At 28.2% G+C, this 20518-nt stretch overlaps 1 protein-coding gene across 1 annotated transcript in view; it reads right to left on the reverse strand.

Annotated features, from left to right (window-relative positions):
- The window catches only part of LOC126896298 (uncharacterized), a 24274-nt gene extending 12460 nt beyond the window's left edge, over nt 1-11814 (reverse strand). The window contains exons 1-2 of the mRNA XM_050668956.1: nt 11764-11814; nt 11646-11700 (exon numbers count right to left, since the gene is read on the reverse strand). Of these exons, the coding sequence (XP_050524913.1) occupies nt 11646-11700; nt 11764-11769 (61 nt within the window). The 5' untranslated portion in view covers nt 11770-11814. The remainder of the gene's footprint in view (nt 1-11645; nt 11701-11763) is intronic.
- Nucleotides 11815-20518: the final 8704 nt, after the last annotated feature.

Here is a 20518-nt window from a genome sequence, read left to right on the forward strand (position 1 = left end):
CGGACTATGGGAGGCTGCAGTTCACAGCATTAAAAAACATTTAAATCGCACTGTATCATCCGTAAAATTAACATATGATGAATTTTACATACTGTTGGTGCAGATTGAGGCGTGTTTAAATTCACGACCGCTTACCTCATTATCTAATGATCCTTTTGACTTATCCGTCCTTACTCCTGGTCATTTTTTAATAGGTGACTCACTATCATCGTTGCCGGAACCCGAAATATGTAATTTAAACAGTAATTTGTTAACACGGTGGCAAAAAGTATAACATATTACGCAACAAATTTGGAAACGTTGGAGTGTGGAATACTTAAGTCAGCTGCAGGAGCGTTCCAAATGGAATAAACCGAATAGCTCCACTTTAAAAATTGGCTCAATGGTTTTAATAAAAGATCCAAATTTGCCTCCCTTTCAATGGCAGTTGGGCCGCGTGAGTGAAACAATTCCGGGCAATGACGGTGTAGTGCGAGTCGCGACAATCAACACAACAAATGGGCTGAGAAAGAGAGCAGTGAGATTGTTATGTCCATTACCAATCCAAGATAACGACAAATCCTACTTAAAATGATTAAAATGTATTGTATATTATGTAATTTAAATTTAATGTAGTACCTATTTCTTAATATTTTTTTTTGTAATAATATGTCAGCGCAATTATTTATTTATGTTCTAGTCAATGAATTTTTATCATTTATTATTTATATTATTTTCAGTATCCCTTTTGATTGTGGGTTAAATATTTCTATTATATTCCAATTGATTGTTTAATTTATTTTGTTCTATTTGGTAACAATGACCTTTATTATAATTATATTTTGAAGACTGTTCTTCATGGTGGCCCCTATGTTTAGTATACAATTATCGTTTGTGATAATGGTGGGATTGAGTTAGTTGCTCGTTATACGCTGCGCCGGTAACATTGCCGGACCGTTTCATGAGGTAATAATTGTTAATATAAATAATTATTCATTATAATAAAATGAAATCCTGAAATACAGTCCACTATGTTTTTATTATTTAAATAACGAGTTGCTTAAACAGATGGTTTTAATTTTAAATTATACTGTCTAAATCTCTGTAATGTTAAATTTAATAAATATAAATATTGATCGAAGGTTTTTCCAAAAACTATGCAATCATCTAAATAGCAAATATTATTTTTATAAGTGAAACTTCCCATAATTTTGCACATAGCAGCCTGATAAATTTCTGGTGCATTATTAAGTCCCATTGGAAGTCTTGAATTAAAAATATCCTGTATCCATGGAAAAAGCTGTATATTGTCGTGAATTTTTATAAATTTTTCCATAATAAAGTATATTACATAAGCTTTACTTTAAGAAACATATAAAAGTATCAGTATTTCCGGAATACTTTCAAAAGTCAATTTAAAAAATTAATTTTTTGTAAAAAATATCATTTTGAATTTCTTCATATAGGCAGGTAAAGGGTCGGGTTATCTAATCAAATATCTAATTTATTTTAAAAAAGAAACTTTAAAAAGTTATGACAGTTTTAAGTAACAAATATAAAAAATGTCAAAAGTTACCAATTTTTAAAATTGTAATTTTTTTGGATGTTAACCCATTTGTGGGGAACGAACGAACTTTTTTCAAATTTTTAAGGGTAATGTCTTCAACTAGATACTATTTGTGATCTTTTGACATATTGTTAATAAATATCAGTTCAGTGAGAGCTGAGGTAGAGGTAACAGACAAAAAAAAAAATTTATCAAAGTAAAATTTATTCCTTCTCATAGAAGCTAAAATATTAGTATAGTATAAGTTTTTAACACTGTAGTAAGCAATTTTAAATTCTTAAGTAAAACAATAATGTCATACAGANAATAAATGAAATGTGTTCAGTAAAAGATAAATCCGAAGAAAGAATTACACCTAAGTCTTTGATATGAGGAACATTTATGATATTAATACTATTTATATTATATGCATATAGTTCATATGAACGCTTACGACAAAAAGTGATCTGAGCACATTTAGACACATTCAAGCATAAACCATTAACAACACACCAATTATAAAATCTGCACAAGTCTGCTTGGAGATTATGACTGTCGTGAATTGTACGAATGTTAGAATAAATTTTTACATCATCGGCAAAACACAAATAGCTTGAATGTTGAAAGACATCAGAAAGATCGTTCATGAAAATTAAGAAAAGTAATGGAGATAAATGCCCTCCTTGAGGAACCCCAGAGGGGATATGGATAATGGAAGAGATAATATTATTTATCTTTACTTGCTGCTGTCTGCCTGTGAGGTATGAAGCTAACCATTTAAGTAGTGGGTCTTTAATGCCAATATGTTTTAATTTATCAATTAATACCTTGTGATTTAATGTATCAAACGCTTTTTTCATATCAGTATAAATTGCATCTACTCGACCACCATTTGCAACAGTGGAAACAATATTAGTATAAAACACAAGCAGGTTAGTAATAGTTGATTTAGAACTACGAAAGCCGTGCTGGCAGTTATTCAGCACGTTTTTAAAACTTAATGATAACTCGGGCTCTAGAAGTTTCTCAAATATTTTCGGCAACACACTTAATTTAGAAATAGGTCTATAATTACCCACATCAGATTTGTCACCTGATTTAAAAATAGGTGTAATATAACTTGATTTCCATCGTACTGGAAAAACACCCGAAGACAATGACAAGGAAAACAAAAAATGGATTGGACGAGTAAGCGGATAACGACAAGAACTAAAAATGATACCAGGGACAAGGTCAGGACCGTAAGTAGTGCCCGTATTTCGTTGCAGTTCTTCAAACAATTTTAGAACCGGGATCTCACATGAGGCTATACTAAACGAGGAGGGTAAAATAATATTTGGATACGTTGATCGGACGGTTTGTTTCGAAACAGAATAATTAGAAGCAAAGAACTCACTAAACATTTCAGACACATTGATCATATTGTCTGACTTTATATTTCCAAAATACATAGAGTTTGGAAGTAAGTTATTATTTCTTTTATCTTTGACAAATTTCCAAAAGTATTTTGGGTTAACAATTAAATTATTTTGAATACGGTTAATATAATCTGAATAACATTTTTTTGATAGGTTTTTACATTTAGATCTAATAGCTGAGAACTCATTATATATTGATTGGTCTTTTTTAATTTTGAAAATCTTGTGAAGGGCATTTTTTTTACGTATTAATTGACAAAGTTCCTTTGAAAACCAACTTGGGAAAGGAAACTTCTTTGGATAAACTTTAGGAACGAATAACTCGATAGAATGTAAGAGTATCTCATAAAATTTATCAAGCGCACTATTAATGTCATCATAGTTATATAAAATCGACCAGTCAATTGAACTTAAATAATAAGACATTTGACAATAATTACCACGTTTAAAATTATAATACCAATTCAAGGGGCATGAATGCTGATAATTGTTACTACGTTGTAACTCAACTAACAAAGCCGATGGTATGGGTCTAATGTCACCAATATATCTGTTGAGGTATTGACAGTGATCAAATTTGTATTAGAAAATATTAAATCCAGATATGAATTGTATATATTAGGAATTGTGTTGACCTGATACAAGTTTAAAGATGAAAAGCACTCATAAATAACATCTACTTTAACTGATCGAGCGCCATCGTAAATCATGCCATGGTCATCATTATAGAATTTTGTATCACCTAAATTGTAATCTCCCATTAAAATAAAAGTAAAATTGGTTTTAACAACACTAGATAAAATAGACTGCACAGTATCAGCATGAGCTGAGTAGACACTAACTGAGCTCCCAGGTGGTATATAGCATGCACCAATAATATATTTTAAATTACCACCACTATTTACAGTTACAAACAACTGTTCAACATTATCAGTGGGGATCTTTATGATTTCTGAAAATAAACATTTATTCACACAGATTGCTACTCCACCACCTCTCAAACATGAACTGGTTTTATCACTCCGGTCAACACGATAGACTATATAGTTATCAAAGCTAAGCTCTGAATCTAAAATTGAATCATTTAGCCACGTTTCCGTTAATACAAAAAAGTCGACTTTGCATAGTGGAATATTACATTTTAATTCTGCAAGTTTTGTCCGTAAACCACGTACATTTTGATAATAACCCAAAAGAGACCGATAATTATTTACNGTTTTACATACTGTTGGTGCAGATTGAGGCGTGTTTAAATTCACGACCGCTTACCCCATTATCTAATGATCCTTTTGACTTATCCGTCTTTACTCCTGGTCATTTTTTAATAGGTGACTCACTATCATCGTTGCCGGAACCCGAAATATGTAATTTAAACAGTAATTTGTTAACACGGTGGCAAAAAGTATAACATATTACGCAACAAATTTGGAAACGTTGGAGTGTGGAATACTTAAGTCAGCTGCAGGAGCGTTCCAAATGGAATAAACCGAATAGCTCCACTTTAAAAATTGGCTCAATGGTTTTAATAAAAGATCCAAATTTGCCTCCCTTTCAATGGCAGTTGGGCCGCGTGAGTGAAACATTTCCGGGCAATGACGGTGTAGTGCGAGTCGCGACAATCAACACAACAAATGGGCTGAGAAAGAGAGCAGTGAGATTGTTATGTCCATTACCAATCCAAGATAACGACAAATCCTACTTAAAATGATTAAAATGTATTGTATATTATGTAATTTAAATTTAATGTAGTACCTATTTCTTAATATTTTTTTTTGTAATAATATGTCAGCGCAATTATTTATTTATGTTCTAGTCAANAGTGTTCTATACGACAGATACAACTGAACTGAAAAATATTATTTTCAGTATCCCTTTTGATTGTGGGTTAAATATTTCTATTATATTCCAATTGATTGTTTAATTTATTTTGTTCTATTTGGTAACAATGACCTTTATTATAATTATATTTTGAAGACTGTTCTTCATGGTGGCCCCTATGTTTAGTATACAATTATCGTTTGTGATAATGGTGGGATTGAGTTAGTTGCTCGTTATACGCTGCGCCGGTAACATTGCCGGACCGTTTCATGAGGTAATAATTGTTAATATAAATAATTATTCATTATAATAAAATGAAATCCTGAAATACAGTCCACTATGTTTTTATTATTTAAATAACGAGTTGCTTAAACAGATGGTTTTAATTTTAAATTATACTGTCTAAATCTCTGTAATGTTAAATTTAATAAATATAAATATTGATCGAAGGTTTTTCCAAAAACTGTGCAATCATCTAAATAGCAAATATTATTTTTATAAGTGAAACTTCCCATAATTTTGCACATAGCAGCCTGATAAATTTCTGGTGCATTATTAAGTCCCATTGGAAGTCTTGAATTAAAAATATCCTGTATCCATGGAAAAAGCTGTATATTGTCGTGAATTTTTATAAATTTTTCCATAATAAAGTATATTACATAAGCTTTACTTTAAGAAACATATAAAAGTATCAGTATTTCCGGAATACTTTCAAAAGTCAATTTAAAAAATTAATTTTTTGTAAAAAATATCATTTTGAATTTCTTCATATAGGCAGGTAAAGGGTCGGGTTATCTAATCAAATATCTAATTTATTTTAAAAAAGAAACTTTAAAAAGTTATGACAGTTTTAAGTAACAAATATAAAAAATGTCAAAAGTTACCAATTTTTAAAATTGTAATTTTTTTGGATGTTAACCCATTTGTGGGGAACGAACGAACTTTTTTCAAATTTTTAAGGGTAATGTCTTCAACTAGATACTATTTGTGATCTTTTGACATATTGTTAATAAATATCAGTTCAGTGAGAGCTGAGGTAGAGGTAACAGACAAAAAAAAAAATTTATCAAAGTAAAATTTATTCCTTCTCATAGAAGCTAAAATATTAGTATAGTATAAGTTTTTAACACTGTAGTAAGCAATTTTAAATTCTTAAGTAAAACAATAATGTCATACAGAAAAAAAATGCAGGACAAGTAAGTTAACAATGATGGAACACATGAATGTATAAAAGGAAACGAAAAAAGTAAAAGGGGATTATCGATTTGATTAAGAAACGTCTTGTTACGAGTCAGGACGTCTAGCGCGTGAAACTTTGTATTTCGAATTGATTAATTTAATTATGTTACATTGTATTTTGATTTTGTGTTTCTTATGTTCCGCAAATAAATGATAACTGTTCGAAACTTGTACTAAGTGTAAATACTTTATATTCACTGTGTTATTAAAATTGTGTGTGTGTGTGTGGGCGGCTAAAGTCAAGGTTAGACTGCTGGTCCNGGCGGCTAAAATCAAGGTTAGACTGCTGGTCCTTTAGTCGATCTTAACAATTAGTGTGCGTGCTGGCTAGTTTTTAGGCTTAACCGTCTTTTTGTAGGTATAGTGAAAAGGTAGTTCTGCTATTGACTGACAAGTAGTCATCCTTCAGTCTGCTACTTTTAAGCTAGACCATGTTAACGGATCTAAAAACTACCCCTTTAATGGCTCACTAATCGGAGGAATTGAAACTGACCAGTGTACCCCAAAAAATTCGGGAAGAGCCAAAACTACGAACTTGACTTTAAAAAGTACTAATTAATTTGTGTACTTTTTTGTCTACGTCTTTTATGATACATTGATCTCTCATTACAATTATTATCTAAGCAATAAACTGTAATATCATAACTATTTTGTCAAGTAAATTTATTGTCATATTGTTACATATGGGCAACATCATCACTATTATTTGTTAAACAATAAACTATATTATTTTAAAACTTTTATGTAAATAATAAAATACATATAAATAATAATATAAACTGTCACAGATACGTCAATATTGTAATGAAATAATTAATCATTGTTCAACATTGTGTATCAATTTTTAAGGTAATATGTAATAAATAATATTTTTTTTAATGCTTAATAAACCCATTAAGGGCCATAGCGGCCTATTCCAAAGGAAAAGGTTTCTAAAACATTGATACTCCGGGACGATTGATTAGTCCGTCGCCGGAGAAAGGAACGGCGACTGCAATTACCAAACTGATTTCTTGTTCGGCAAATGAAGCCGCCCGTGACCAAGTTTAGAAACCACGAGGCAGTGCGCGTCAAGTTCTGCCCTGTTACCGACTCGGCCCTACCGCCCCTCTCGAATAATAATATCAATTTAATAAAGGGATAACAATAGCGTTTGTGAAACTTCATGCATATTTATAAAGCTATAAAAATTAACAAAATAGGAATATATAAGAGGGATAAAAAAAGTAAGAACAAGTTAAAGTAAAAACATAGAAAGATTAAGTGATCACTAAAAGATCACTGTGTCTTTCTATTACTTTTCATTATTCTCATAAACCTTCGTACTCATACCCGAAAAATATCATTATTAAAAATATATAGTAACTCACCTCACCCGCAACCTAATCTATTTTTACTTCTATTCTTTTTATTTGAGTTACTATACGTCACGGTACTACCAACGTACGACATCACTTTATTCCAGTTACCAAGTAGTAATAAAAAACGTCTTCGTTAAAACATCTCGATTGTTACCAATATTGAAAATAAACCATTTATAGCAAACACATTAAAAATATAATTAATCTTTATGTAGTTTTATATAAACATAAATGATCTTGCATTTGACTTTTGAAAAAGACTAATATAGAATTTTTCTATATTCTCTTGCAAGCAAGTTGATTCTTGGACAAAATATCTCTTTGGATTTAAAAAAATATAGTAATATTGCGAACTAGTATTTTAAAATATATTAAACAAAAAATGTCAAATTTTCCGAAAATAATTAAAATGAACACATGTATTTGTTTTAAATAGTATTTACAGTTTTTTTGTAAGAATGATATAATTTTTTACGACGTAATAAAACAAATGAATTTTAGCTTCGATGCAAAGCTGAGATGATATTAATTTTACTATAATTTTTTTTTTTNTAATACAAGGGGATTCAAAACTTACCAATGCATATAGAAAGTAGAACTTTCTCAACTTAATTTTGGAAAGCGTTCCGGAAATACTGACACTATTATATATATCTTAAATTAAATATTATATAATATACTTTATAAAATAAATTAGAATTTTGGACTTTATTTTGTTTTTATGGTGAAAACAGACATCAAGATTAATAAAAAAAAACCTAGCACAGTGGGACGTGGCATAGTGGGGTCCAGTATAGATGATATCTGACAGTGATAAAAATCTGTAGATAGTGTTTAATTTTAAATAATTTTTAATTTTAATAAAGTATATTACATTAGCTTTAATTTAAGGTATATATAAAAGTGTCAGTCAAAAGTCAAAAACCACACTGTACACAAGCTATCTTAGGCCAATAGTAACCTATGTATGTGAGACTTGATCCACGACAAAAGATGACAATAGAAAACTTGCTATACGATGGGAAAGGAAAATATTAAGAAATATATATGGACTGGTGTACAATGACAACCTGGGAATTTATGAAAAGAGACACAATGAGGAGCTGTATGACCTGTATGGAAAACCAAATATACTAACATATATAATGTGTAAACGTCTAGAGTGGCTTGGACATGTTTGGAAAGCTAATGGAGATGTATTAAAAAATGTTCTGATAGAGAAAATAAATAAGAAGCGTCTACTTGGGAGACCAAGAACACGATGGAAAGACTCCGTAGAAAAGGATATGAGACTGATAAATGAGCATGCAACGTTGAACTGGACTTAATAGTGGTAGCGCAGGTCCTTAATAGACCGTTGAGCTGTTGAAGGAGAAGATAAAAGTGTCAGTATTTCCGGAACACTTTAACAAGTTCAATTGAAAGAGTAAATGTTTTGTGAATAAGTTATCATTTTTAATCCCCCCTGTGGGCAGGTAAAGGTTCAAATTTACAAAAAATTAGGAAAAATTTTTCAATTTTTGAGGGTAATGTCTTCTACTAGATACGTTTTGTGATCTTTTGCGTATCGTTGAAAGAAATAGGTTCCATGAGAGATGAGAAAAAGTGGTAAGACACAAAAATAAAATTAAAAACATCATTGCAAAATCAATAAGAATAAGTAAAAAAAATTCATCATTTTTTTAAAATTATATACTATCTACAGATTTACATCGAAGCGTTTTTTACTATAGTGATTTTAATCTCTGTCAGATATCATCTATAGTAGACCCAACTATGCTACGATTCTACTGTGCCACGACCCCACTGTGCTGGGTTTTCTTTTTTTTTATTGTAATAGCTAAAGAAAAACATTAAGAATTAAAAGTATTTAAAATTACAAGTCTCATTCAAATTTTGGGGGTACTTGTGAGAATTTTTAAATAAAAATGAACCCGGATAAGTTGAATTTTTTCGTTACTAAACAAAATAAATCTATCACACCTTAGAGAGTAATCAGATCAATTGCCAATTTTAAATATTTTTATAGTTCATTTTTGTTTTTTTCAATTTCTTAGTTGACCATATAGAAATTGTATAATTCTTCCAAAATTTCTTAAGGAGGTGGGAGGTTTCTTAATACACTTTTTAATTTTTGGTATCGTAAAAATAAATATTACAAATTCATATTATCAAAAATTTTTAAATGCCGCAAAAAATTTAGTACTGATAATTAATAAGATATTTTTTACCAAATTATTTCTTTAATAATCTACTTTATGAAAAGGCTATTTTAAAATTTTAGCTTCGATACGAAGCTGAGAGGTATTAATTTTATTATATGTTTTTTTTTGCGACTGTAACCACTCATTCTCAGCTTTTACGGGACGTATTTTGTTGAACAACAAAATACGGCAAAAAAACATAAATTGTATCTAGTCGAAGACATTACCCTAAAAATTTTTAAAAAATTCCCTCATTCCCCTTAAATAGAGGAAATCACATTTTAAACTTGCGTACAGAAACTAGGACTACTNTTAAAAAATTCCCTCATTCCCCTTAAATAGAGGAAATCACATTTTAAACTTGCGTACAGAAACTAGGACTACTTCAATTTAATTTTTGAAAAAGTTTCGGTAATACTGTCACTTTGATATATATCTTAAATTAATGGTTATATAATGTTCGAGTCAGGTAATTAGGCGTGGTGGAGACAACTGGTTTTATCGGCCGTTTCCACCACCAACCTATTTCGGCATCGAGTAGTGACGGCACCTGCTAGAAACCCAGTTGTTATCTCGACGGTATGTATGCTATGTTCGGTTTTGCTCAAAGTTTTTTTTGCTGTTACGAGATTTATGTGCAGCACATATAGAGTGGCCCATTATTGGTTCCTTATTTTTGGTATTTTGGGTCTTATGGTCTTCGGTTCAGTCTTATTACAGTTATATTACGGCACACAGTTGGTGAAGTCAAGGATGAGCTGAGACGGAAGAAGACGGGTCGGATCTGATTAGACTATTTTTGTATATATATATAATATTGAAAGATTGCTTATATAATATTAATTAAGTACGGTGATGTCCGCCTAATAAGAACAGCTAATAATTTATTATATTATTAGTATAGTCTGATATTAACAGCGAACAATTATTGTTTAATTTCTGGGTAATCGTANTAATTAGAACAGCTAATAATTTATTATATTATTAGTATAGTCTGATATTAACAGCGAACAATTATTGTTTAATTTCTGGGTAATCGTAACAAATAATATACTTTATAGTAAAAAAAAAATTGTTCACTGGTCCAATTTTGATGATAATACGTCAAAAATACCGATTAGAATCTAGTTGAACTAATAGTTATAAAATATTAGAAAAAATCCCTTAATTTTAGAAATTTAGACAAATACCAGTAAAAAATGGTAACTTCAAAAAAAAACATTTTTTAAATAAATATTTGCACAAATAATAAAAGTATAAAATTTGTTTTTATACTAAATTACACAGTAAAATTATATTACTAAAATGAAACATTTTTTAATCAGCATAAACCAAAGTATACTTTGGTTAACCACGTTTTACGCTGATTTCAAATAGATTAATTTCCATTGCTTTTTTTTAAAGATTATTACTAATTTATAAAAACAAATATTATACTCGTTATATTATAACGAGTATAATGTAAAATAAATTTACATTTAAACATTGATTTTGAATATGTTAAAAATAATCTATGCAAAACTTCGATTCAACATTTCATATTTAACCTATTTTTTTTGGTCTTTTAAAGTTGATTCTTATGAAAGTTTATAATTTAAAAATGAACTTTTAACCTTTGCAAGTTTGAAATTAATATCATTAAATAGAAAATTTTCAGTAAGATTTAATAAATGATTTTGATCGATAAGGAACACAATCTACAGATTTGCTTCGAAATATTTCTTATAACAATGATTTTAATCAATGTCAGATATTATCTATAATTGTTTCAACAATGCCATGTCACACTGTGCCGTGACCTCACTGTGCTTTCGAATTTTTTTATGTAATTATTAAGGAAAAAATATTTTCCAGCAAATTAAGAAAGTATTATTTATTATAAAACTTTGATAGCTCCAATGTATAACCTTATACATTAATTAAAAATTAATGTAAAATTTCATTTAGATCTAAAGTTTTCATGTTCGAATATGCTGCAACACTTGTATAACTAGATGGATATATGCATAGCGAATCTTAAGTAATTCCTAAATGAAAAAAACTTCAGACTAATACATAAAAATTGTAAAATAGAATTTACCTTCATTAAATATCAAAAAGGATATTATCAACAAAAAATTCATCAATTGCCAATTCTAGAATAAAATGATAAATTTTTAGATTTTAAACAAGCATATTGTGTATAGTGTATTACTCACTTCCATTTTTACTTTTAATGTAGTATTAATAATAATATGTTTTTATATTCTAAATAACTAATTACAATTTTTCGATTAATTTGGAGTATATATATAAAATCACTGACATAATTTATTATTATTATTTTTCAATTTAAAAAGAGCAACCCTTAAGTAAATAACAAAGTTTACATATAAAAATAAGTATTATTTTTAAACAACCTAAACGTGTAAAAAAATTTGGCCATATCGAGAATAGCATAAAATTTATTGATTTAAAATGGCAAATTATTAATACAATATTAAAATTTTAAATAAATTTTAAAATTAAAATTTTTTTTCTATCGTTAAAATAATAAAAAAATATGCTTTTAACATAGACCAAAACTGAAAAAATATTTTAAAAAAAAATAACGTAAAATAATAAAAGAATATTAAAAATTATTAGATTTGTTAAAACTTGTGGACATTTATTGTTTTGTAGATATATTTTTATTAAAGTATTCTCGGGGGGCTATATAAATACGAATAAAATATTATTGGAATGTATAATAACGGAAAATAATATTTCTGAACAAATATTTACAGACCGTAGAAAGACGGAAAGTACAATGCCGAACCATATATTGATGGAAAGACACATAACAGACCACAGAATTACGGAACGTATAATCACGGAGAATGAAGAGCCGGATCGTAGAATTTCGGACTGTAGGGGAGAGTGTTGTACCTTGGCACCATTTTTATAAAAAAAATTCTAGTACCTTCAATTTTGAATATTAAATGTTCATTTTTAATATTCATTTAGACAATACACATAAGTATATGGTAATTTTTTTTAAAGCCAAAATATCAATTATTTTTTAAATTAAAATTTGTTTTTTAAAAACATAAAAAATTGGCCAAGGTACAACATATATTGTACCTTGGTATTTGGGGTATTGTACCTTGATTTGCATTGAAATATGCATACTTCGTTTCAAAAATAGTTTTATATTATGTACAAATGTATTTATAACATATTAGTGTATAATACATCATCGGCGAAAAGGAATAGTGGGCGAAATCCAAAGTTGACTGACAGGGACCAACGAACATTAAAACGGATTGTGACAAGAAAACATAAAACTACTGCGGCTAAAGTTACAGCAGAACTTAACGCTCACTTAGGTAATACTGTTTCGACAAAACCTGTACGACGGGAGCTTCACAAAGGTGGTATTTATGGAAGGGCTGCAATTGCAAGGTACCTAAATCAGAATCTAGGTACTAAGACAAAATAAATAAACTTCAGTTTCACATTAACTCTTAAGTCTTTATTTTTTTTATAATAAAATGAAAACAAAATAAAATAACAATATAGACAATAACAATATTAATAACAATGACAATATAATAACAATTTTTAGTCTTAAAAAACAGTCTTCTTAAAACTTAATAGGTAATAATTTAAATCTTTCAGTCTTACAAATAAACTTATAGAAACAGTCTTCTTGTTATTATAATTATTTGGTAATTTCATTAATTTTCACAATCTTCTTCACTGCTTTCATCAATGGTCACAAACTTTAATTTTTTTCTAATAGATTTTTTTTTAACTAATTTAATTTTTGGCTTTGTCAGTGTTTTTTGTTTTTTATTTAATTCTACTTCATTTTTTTCTGGAGTGTCTGTTAGAATACGGGTTCTACCCTTTTTTCTACCTTTCTGAGTCACATTCAGTTTCCTTTCAGGTGCTTTGGGAAATGGTCGTATGTCTTCTGGACTAACAATTGATTTTACTATGCCTAGATTATGTCTTGAAGTAATTAGGGTAGGCAGTGGATGTGTTTCATCAGATTCATTAGACAAGCCAGTTTTTGATTCAGTTTCAATTGTCATCAAACTATTAGATGGGCCAGATCGTGGTTCTGTTTGAATTGCATCTTGAGTAGTGTCATCAGTTATATTATTGTTGTAGATTGGGCGATCAGTCACATAGGATGGTAGAAATTCATCATCGCCAAATATCCCTTCATTCAAAGGAAAAATTCCTGTCACTTGAAATCCTTTTGTTATATTATGAACAGAAAATGCTCGGCCATATGCTTTTGTTATACATTCACCTATATTATATATAGTGATCGGACGCTTATTTTCCACCATCCACTCCTTTACAGCCTGATTATAGAAAGTTTTATAAGGGCCAAATACTGTTCGGTCAAGAGGCTGGAGTTTGTGGGACGTATGAGGTGGAAGTGTTAAAAAAATGATATGGTTTTCTCTAGCCAACTTAATAGCTCCTACTGTTATGTGAGATTCATGATTGTCCATTATTAATAAGATTTTATTTTCAACAGATGGCTTTGTATGTTTAATAAAATGATGCAAGTACTGTACAAATATTAAATCATTTGACCATCCAGATGGATTTGCACCTCCAATTGTACCCGGTGGTACTTGTAACAACATAGGATCTGTACATTTTTTCCTTGGAAATATAATCATGGGTGGAACATGGTTCCCAGCAGCATTTATAGCACAAATCATGGTAACATTTATGCCCCGTTCACCTGAGGTCATACAGCCAACTTGTTTACTCCCCTTAGTGGCAATGATTTTTGGAGGTACATGGACTGTAGAATTCCCTGTTTCATCCAAATTATAAATACGATCAGGAGTAAAATGACTTCGGGATAAACAATTAATAAGATTGTTGAAAAAAGCAGAAACATTAAATTTATTAAAGCTGGTGGCTCGTGACATACTAGTAGGCTCAGGTTTCCTGAGGGATAGTGTATTATTGCGGCTAAAAAAACCTCTCATCCATTCCTTGCCAGCTTCTTCAGATTTATCCCATTCTTTCACATGTTTACCATTACTAACTGCAAACTGATATGCTAATTTTCTAGTATCAGTTTTGGTAAGACCGTACTGTAACCTCGCAGACATTTTTAAGTATTCAACTAATTTTTTTTCTTCATCTACTGTGAATACTTGACGATGATTAATTTTGGATGTGTACTTATAATTATCTGTATTCAAACTCTTGAACAATTTAATGTGCCGTAACAATGTGGTTTTAGATACATTATAAATACTCACAGCTTCTGATAGTGTTAGATTCTTTGCTTGAACATCATTAACAGCACTCTCTAAATGAGTTTGATTGGGTAATACTCTTTTAATACCTCGTTTGCTTCTAGGCATTTTAATTGTACTAATCTACAAGCAATTAAATAATAATTCGTAATGAAATATTAATTTATGAACAATTAATGGATGGTCCAAGGTACAATTTTTTTTTTGGTCCAAGGTACATTCAAGTTCCAATTTTAAATAATTGTTCTTTGGGCATTTTGTACATTTATATCGTAACAAAGGACCACACCATTCAATTAAATACAATATTTAACATAGGTTAACACTTACCTTATCAATTTGAGTTAAAAAATTAGAACATAACAAATCATGTTTTAAATTTTAAAAATTGTTTTTTTTTTTATAAGAAATGGTTTGCTGCTTATCAAAAAAATACGCGCATTTTTCTTATCATTATCTAAATTATTTATTGTAGTAGAACTAATGACGTAAATTTCATCCATGAGATTTTGTTTTCTCCCAATATTTTATAAAATATTTACATTAGTCCAAGGTACAAGCGGTCCAAGGTACAACACTCTCCCCTATTTTTACGGAAAAATATCATTAGTTCCAAAAATTTGAAAAATCGCAATCATTATTTATCAAACATTAAAAATCTCATGACATTTATTATTTCTTCCATGAAATTTTGGATAAAATTTATTCCTGTTATAATCAACTTTTGTGATAATAAAATGTATTATTACTACAATATATTCTATTTACTATCACTAAAATATAGTGTATATAAAATTCTTCGTGAAGTATAAAAAATCTTTAGTGAGGAATGATTATTTTTTTTTTACAAATAGAGGTTAAGAATACATTTTAGTAATTACTAGGATCCATCATAAGTTTAGTACGCAATTCTAAACATATAAGCTAACAAAATAAATTTTATAGTTAAATAAAGTCAGGTTAATTTAATTGAAAATAAACTATTTTTTACGATCATATTATAATTTTAAAATCATAAGATTTTGAAAAGAGTAATTTAAATTTCAAAATTTATGAGTTTATTTTTGTGTTATAATTTAGTTAGTAATATAAGTATAAAAAAAATTATATTATCTATTTGGTAGTGCCTAAGTACTTTTCAGTAAGCTTATAATTCAATTTTACCAATTATTCTGAAGGACAAAAACAATTAAAAAATTTCAATAATGATTGTTGCTAATCGATATTTCAATAGAGCAGAAAACTAACCTGATTGATAAAATTGATTTATAATTTTTTGGTACATGACAGACAAAAACTATTTACCAGACATATCACAATAAGACTTAACAAAAATTTCTTCAATTCCATGTTTGTTGGTTAAATTATCTTATGAAAAAATATATCAAATATATTATACAGGTTTTAATTAAGGATAAGACATTCTTTGATATTTAATCCAAGAAATTATCTTAGAAAATATTGAAAATTTTTAATTTCCGTAAAAGAAAATATTGTTTGATTCAAAAAACTCTACAATAATATGTAGTTAAATCATTTTTTTTCATCTTTTCAGAGATAAAAACCTAAAATTTTAAGTATCCACACCTATTGTGCCTTTGGTCTTAAAAAAAATTGTTTAATTAATTTATATGCATTCCAAAAACATTTAAATGAAATTATTTAACTAGTATTTAAAATATTTTTCATAAAAGTATTTGTTTAGTATCTTAAACTCTTTAAAAAAGTATTCGTTTCAAAAGAGTATCCATACTTTGACCTTCAATTAGTTCAATTTATATTTAAAATTTAAAAAAAATAGTTCAATATTTATTTGCATGAAATATTTATTAGTTTCGATGCGAAACTGAGTAGGTATTAATTTTACTATAATGTGTTTTTTTTTGTGTCTGTCGCCACTTTTTCTCAGCTCACATCGGACCGATTTCTTTCAACAATACCTTAAAAAATCACAAATCGTATCTAGTTGAATACGTTGCCCTAAAAATTGAAAAAATTTCCCTCGTTCCCTGTAAATGGGAGAAATCTCCAAAAAAAATTAAAATTTAAAAAATAGTAATTTTAGTAATTATTGAAATTTTTTTTTTTTTAATTTTCATAACTTTTTCAAAAATCAACAAATCAATATAATTTTTTTTGAAATGAAACTTCTTTATAGAGAGTCCGATAAAAATAACAAATAATAGTCGGCTACGGTCGGCATAATAGTCGGCTAGGGTCGGAGTGGAAGGTGTTAGGTTTGTTTACGTTACGAAATTTCTTGATTCGGTCGCCGCGCTCAAAGCTGCAATAAAAGCTATGCAATAGCTTAACTAGATTTCTACATCTTTTTGTCAAATTTTAACCCCTTTGAGGTACGTGAAGGTATTGACCTCAAAATTCACCAATATTTTCTGTATGCTGTTTAGAACAAAATTCCGATTACTTGACCGATTAAATTAATTTAAAAAAAAAATCACGAAGTATATATAAGGACCACTCTATATTATACATAAATATGTGTATATGAATGTTTATATTAAAGTACTCAAATAATAATAGATCAACTTCTATTTAAAGTTAAATTTGTAATATTCATAATTATATTGTATCTGTCACTCAATCGAGCGTTTGGCATTTAAATGACGTCCTTAAGAAATCAACAGACTTTTACTTCAATATCGCAAGTTGCCCCGAGACTATTGTTTTGTCTCATTAACTAATTTTTGCACACCAGGATATAAATTATTTTCATTATTTGTTCTTTTTTTTTCAAGAATAAAATCTAAAAATATGTTTGTCAATTATGTAAACTATTAGTGTTTTAAAACAATCAACTTTGTTTTATAATAATATTTAATAAAAACTACCAAACACTAAAGTCTAAAAAGATTTCACGTTTTCAAATATGAGGTAGATTGTTGTACCTTTTTGGTAGGTATGTTTCATAAATATGTTCTTTAAAATGCACAGCTGGTCAAATAGTTACAAATAGCTGTGTTCTATGTATACTATGATTTTTATAATTATATTTAAATAAAAAAATATTTTTTAAATAATTTTAAAACACAATGTTCAATCTTCTAATTAATAATAATTTTTTGTTACTGAAATTTCATTCCGAATCACTGAACTTCAGTAGATATTTATGAAATAAAACTATATGGAACGAAAGAGTACATTGAGAACCACTTATAACAATATTTTCCGAATTTCTACGGTTCGGCGTTCTACGTTCCTAATTTTAGAAGTCCGGTAATCTACAGTCAGGCATTTTATATTCCATATTTATACGGTCCGGGATTTTACAATTCTGAATTTTACAGTCCGGTTTTAAAGTTTCTATAATTATACAGTTCCAGTAATATACGTCCCGTATTTTTTCCGGATAATTCATGTTCCGCTCATTTTTTTTCCGCATAAATACGGCCTTCTGTATTTTTTATGACGAAAGAAAACACAATCAGCTATCTTAAACATGTTTTTTTAGATGCACCTAAGCCTTCATTTGAATGGGGTGGCTATTATTTGTTGCTGCTATAATCCCATCATCTACAAAAATAGCTACAATCATATTTAATTGTTTAATAATATCAACAATATCTAAGTGCCCAAAGACGTCCATGTGAATTAATTATGCACATGAATGTTCCAACAATTTTTTGTTATGTAATTGTAATCAACATTGCGGCATCAATTTTCTGCAAATTCAAAATTGATCCGAAGGGTTTCCAGTAACTTTTTATATACTAAAAAAAAGCTTATGTAATTCTACATCTTTTTATTATAATATCTAATGAATTAATTATTTTTTTCTCTATTTAGCTATTGATGTAAATATTGAAAATTTGTTGATATTTTATGTGATTGTGGTTTATTAATTTTGTGTATTATATATTTTTTACTTTTTACATATTATTGCTGTATAATATTAATGTATATTGTAATTATATTAAAATTGTGTATTTTGTTATCCATTATAGATTGTGATTCTTTGTTTAGTATTGTATGTCTTTTTTTGAAGTGCCCTCTAGTGGTGTTAATTTTAAATTGAAATTTTTTATATATTCCATGATTTAGTTCTTTATATAGTTATAAGAATTTTGGTTTAATAATTTCACTTTATATTCAGCGCTCCTAGTAGTGTAATGTAGTAACAAATATTTGGTTACTTAGTTGTTACCGCATTTTTAAATTGATAAGAAATTGCTGGCTAGAAATTGCTCACTTTACGCACGTAATATTTTTATGTCACGCATAAATCTATCTGTATTATGAACTAGAATGTGATAATCTCCATCAACTTTTAGATCGACAAATGAGAATTGTATTTTATTATTTAAGCCTAATAGTTTTCTGAACTCTTTTTTAGTTATATCTATGTGATTTTGGACAAATGAATTTCTAATTTGAGACAATTCAGACGGTTCTGAATATTTAAATATATTTTGTGGAAATCTTACTTCTAATTCATTGGAATTTTCATATATTATTCCTTTTATTAATTTAAATTGTTCTATTTGTGGATAATCATCANTCTTTTATTAATTAAAATTTTTCTATTTGTGGATAATCATCAATTAAACTAATATTTCTTAGAGCTTGATCTTTTTGTTTGTTTTTTATTTTGTCTAAATGTATTATTTTGGATTTAAGAATGATAAGAAAATAAGAGTTATAAAAGTATTAAAATGTTATATGCGTGTATTATTATAGATATCGGAAAATGCATTCAATTGTTTGGATCAAATATTATGAAGTTAAAATATCCTTGTTCTGAATTTTTTTAAATCTATAAGTAATTTAATATATAGTAGTAAAAATATTCGAGATTAATTTAGTAATTTAATAGAAATGGGCATAATTTTCTATGTATGGTATAAGTACTTATTTTTTAAAGCACAAAATATTGTATGTTTTTATATATGAACATTCAATATTAAAATTATATTTGATTTACATTATTATATTGGAATTTATATTTAACTATCCCGGTAAACTTTGTTTTGTTATATTGTTCTAGAGAATTATAGTGTGAGAAAAAAAATTAACTTATTGAAAAAGTATGTGGTGTGGTGAGTTTGAATGACATTGAAAGATATGCTAATATAATTTTATGATGTTTTTACCTATCATTTGGTATATTAGCTTCGATGCGAAGCTGAGAAGGTATTAATTTTACTATGATATGTTTTTTTTTTGTGTCTGTATACGCTCAATCTCAGCTCTCACTGAACCGATTTTGATGAAAAATATGTCAAAAGATCACAAATCGTATCTAGTTGAAGACATTATCCTCAAAAATTGAAAAAAAATCCCTCGTTCCTCGTAAACGGGGGAAATCCCCCAAAAAATTACAAATTTACAAATTACAAAAATTACAAATTAAAAATCGCTAATTTTCGATATTTTTTCATTTTTTTTTACTTAAAATTGCCATAACTTTTTTAAAAATGACCGAATCAATATAATTTTTTTTTTATAGATACCTTAGATAATTACCTATCATTTTATATATTTTTGTGAACATTTGACTCTTTAACAGCCCAAAGGATGGGGTTTCAAAATGGTAACTTTTTTACAAAAAATTAACTTTTTCAACTTAACTTTTGAAAATGTTCCGGAAAGACTGACAATTTTATATATACCTTAAATTAAAGCTAATGTAATATACTTTAATTTGAAAAAAAAAAATTTGACCTCTGGACTTGTCTTC

This window comes from Daktulosphaira vitifoliae, unplaced genomic scaffold, assembly GCF_025091365.1.
Source record: "Daktulosphaira vitifoliae isolate Bord-2020 unplaced genomic scaffold, ASM2509136v1 Scaffold_1, whole genome shotgun sequence".
NCBI classification, from domain to species: domain Eukaryota; kingdom Metazoa; phylum Arthropoda; class Insecta; order Hemiptera; family Phylloxeridae; genus Daktulosphaira; species Daktulosphaira vitifoliae.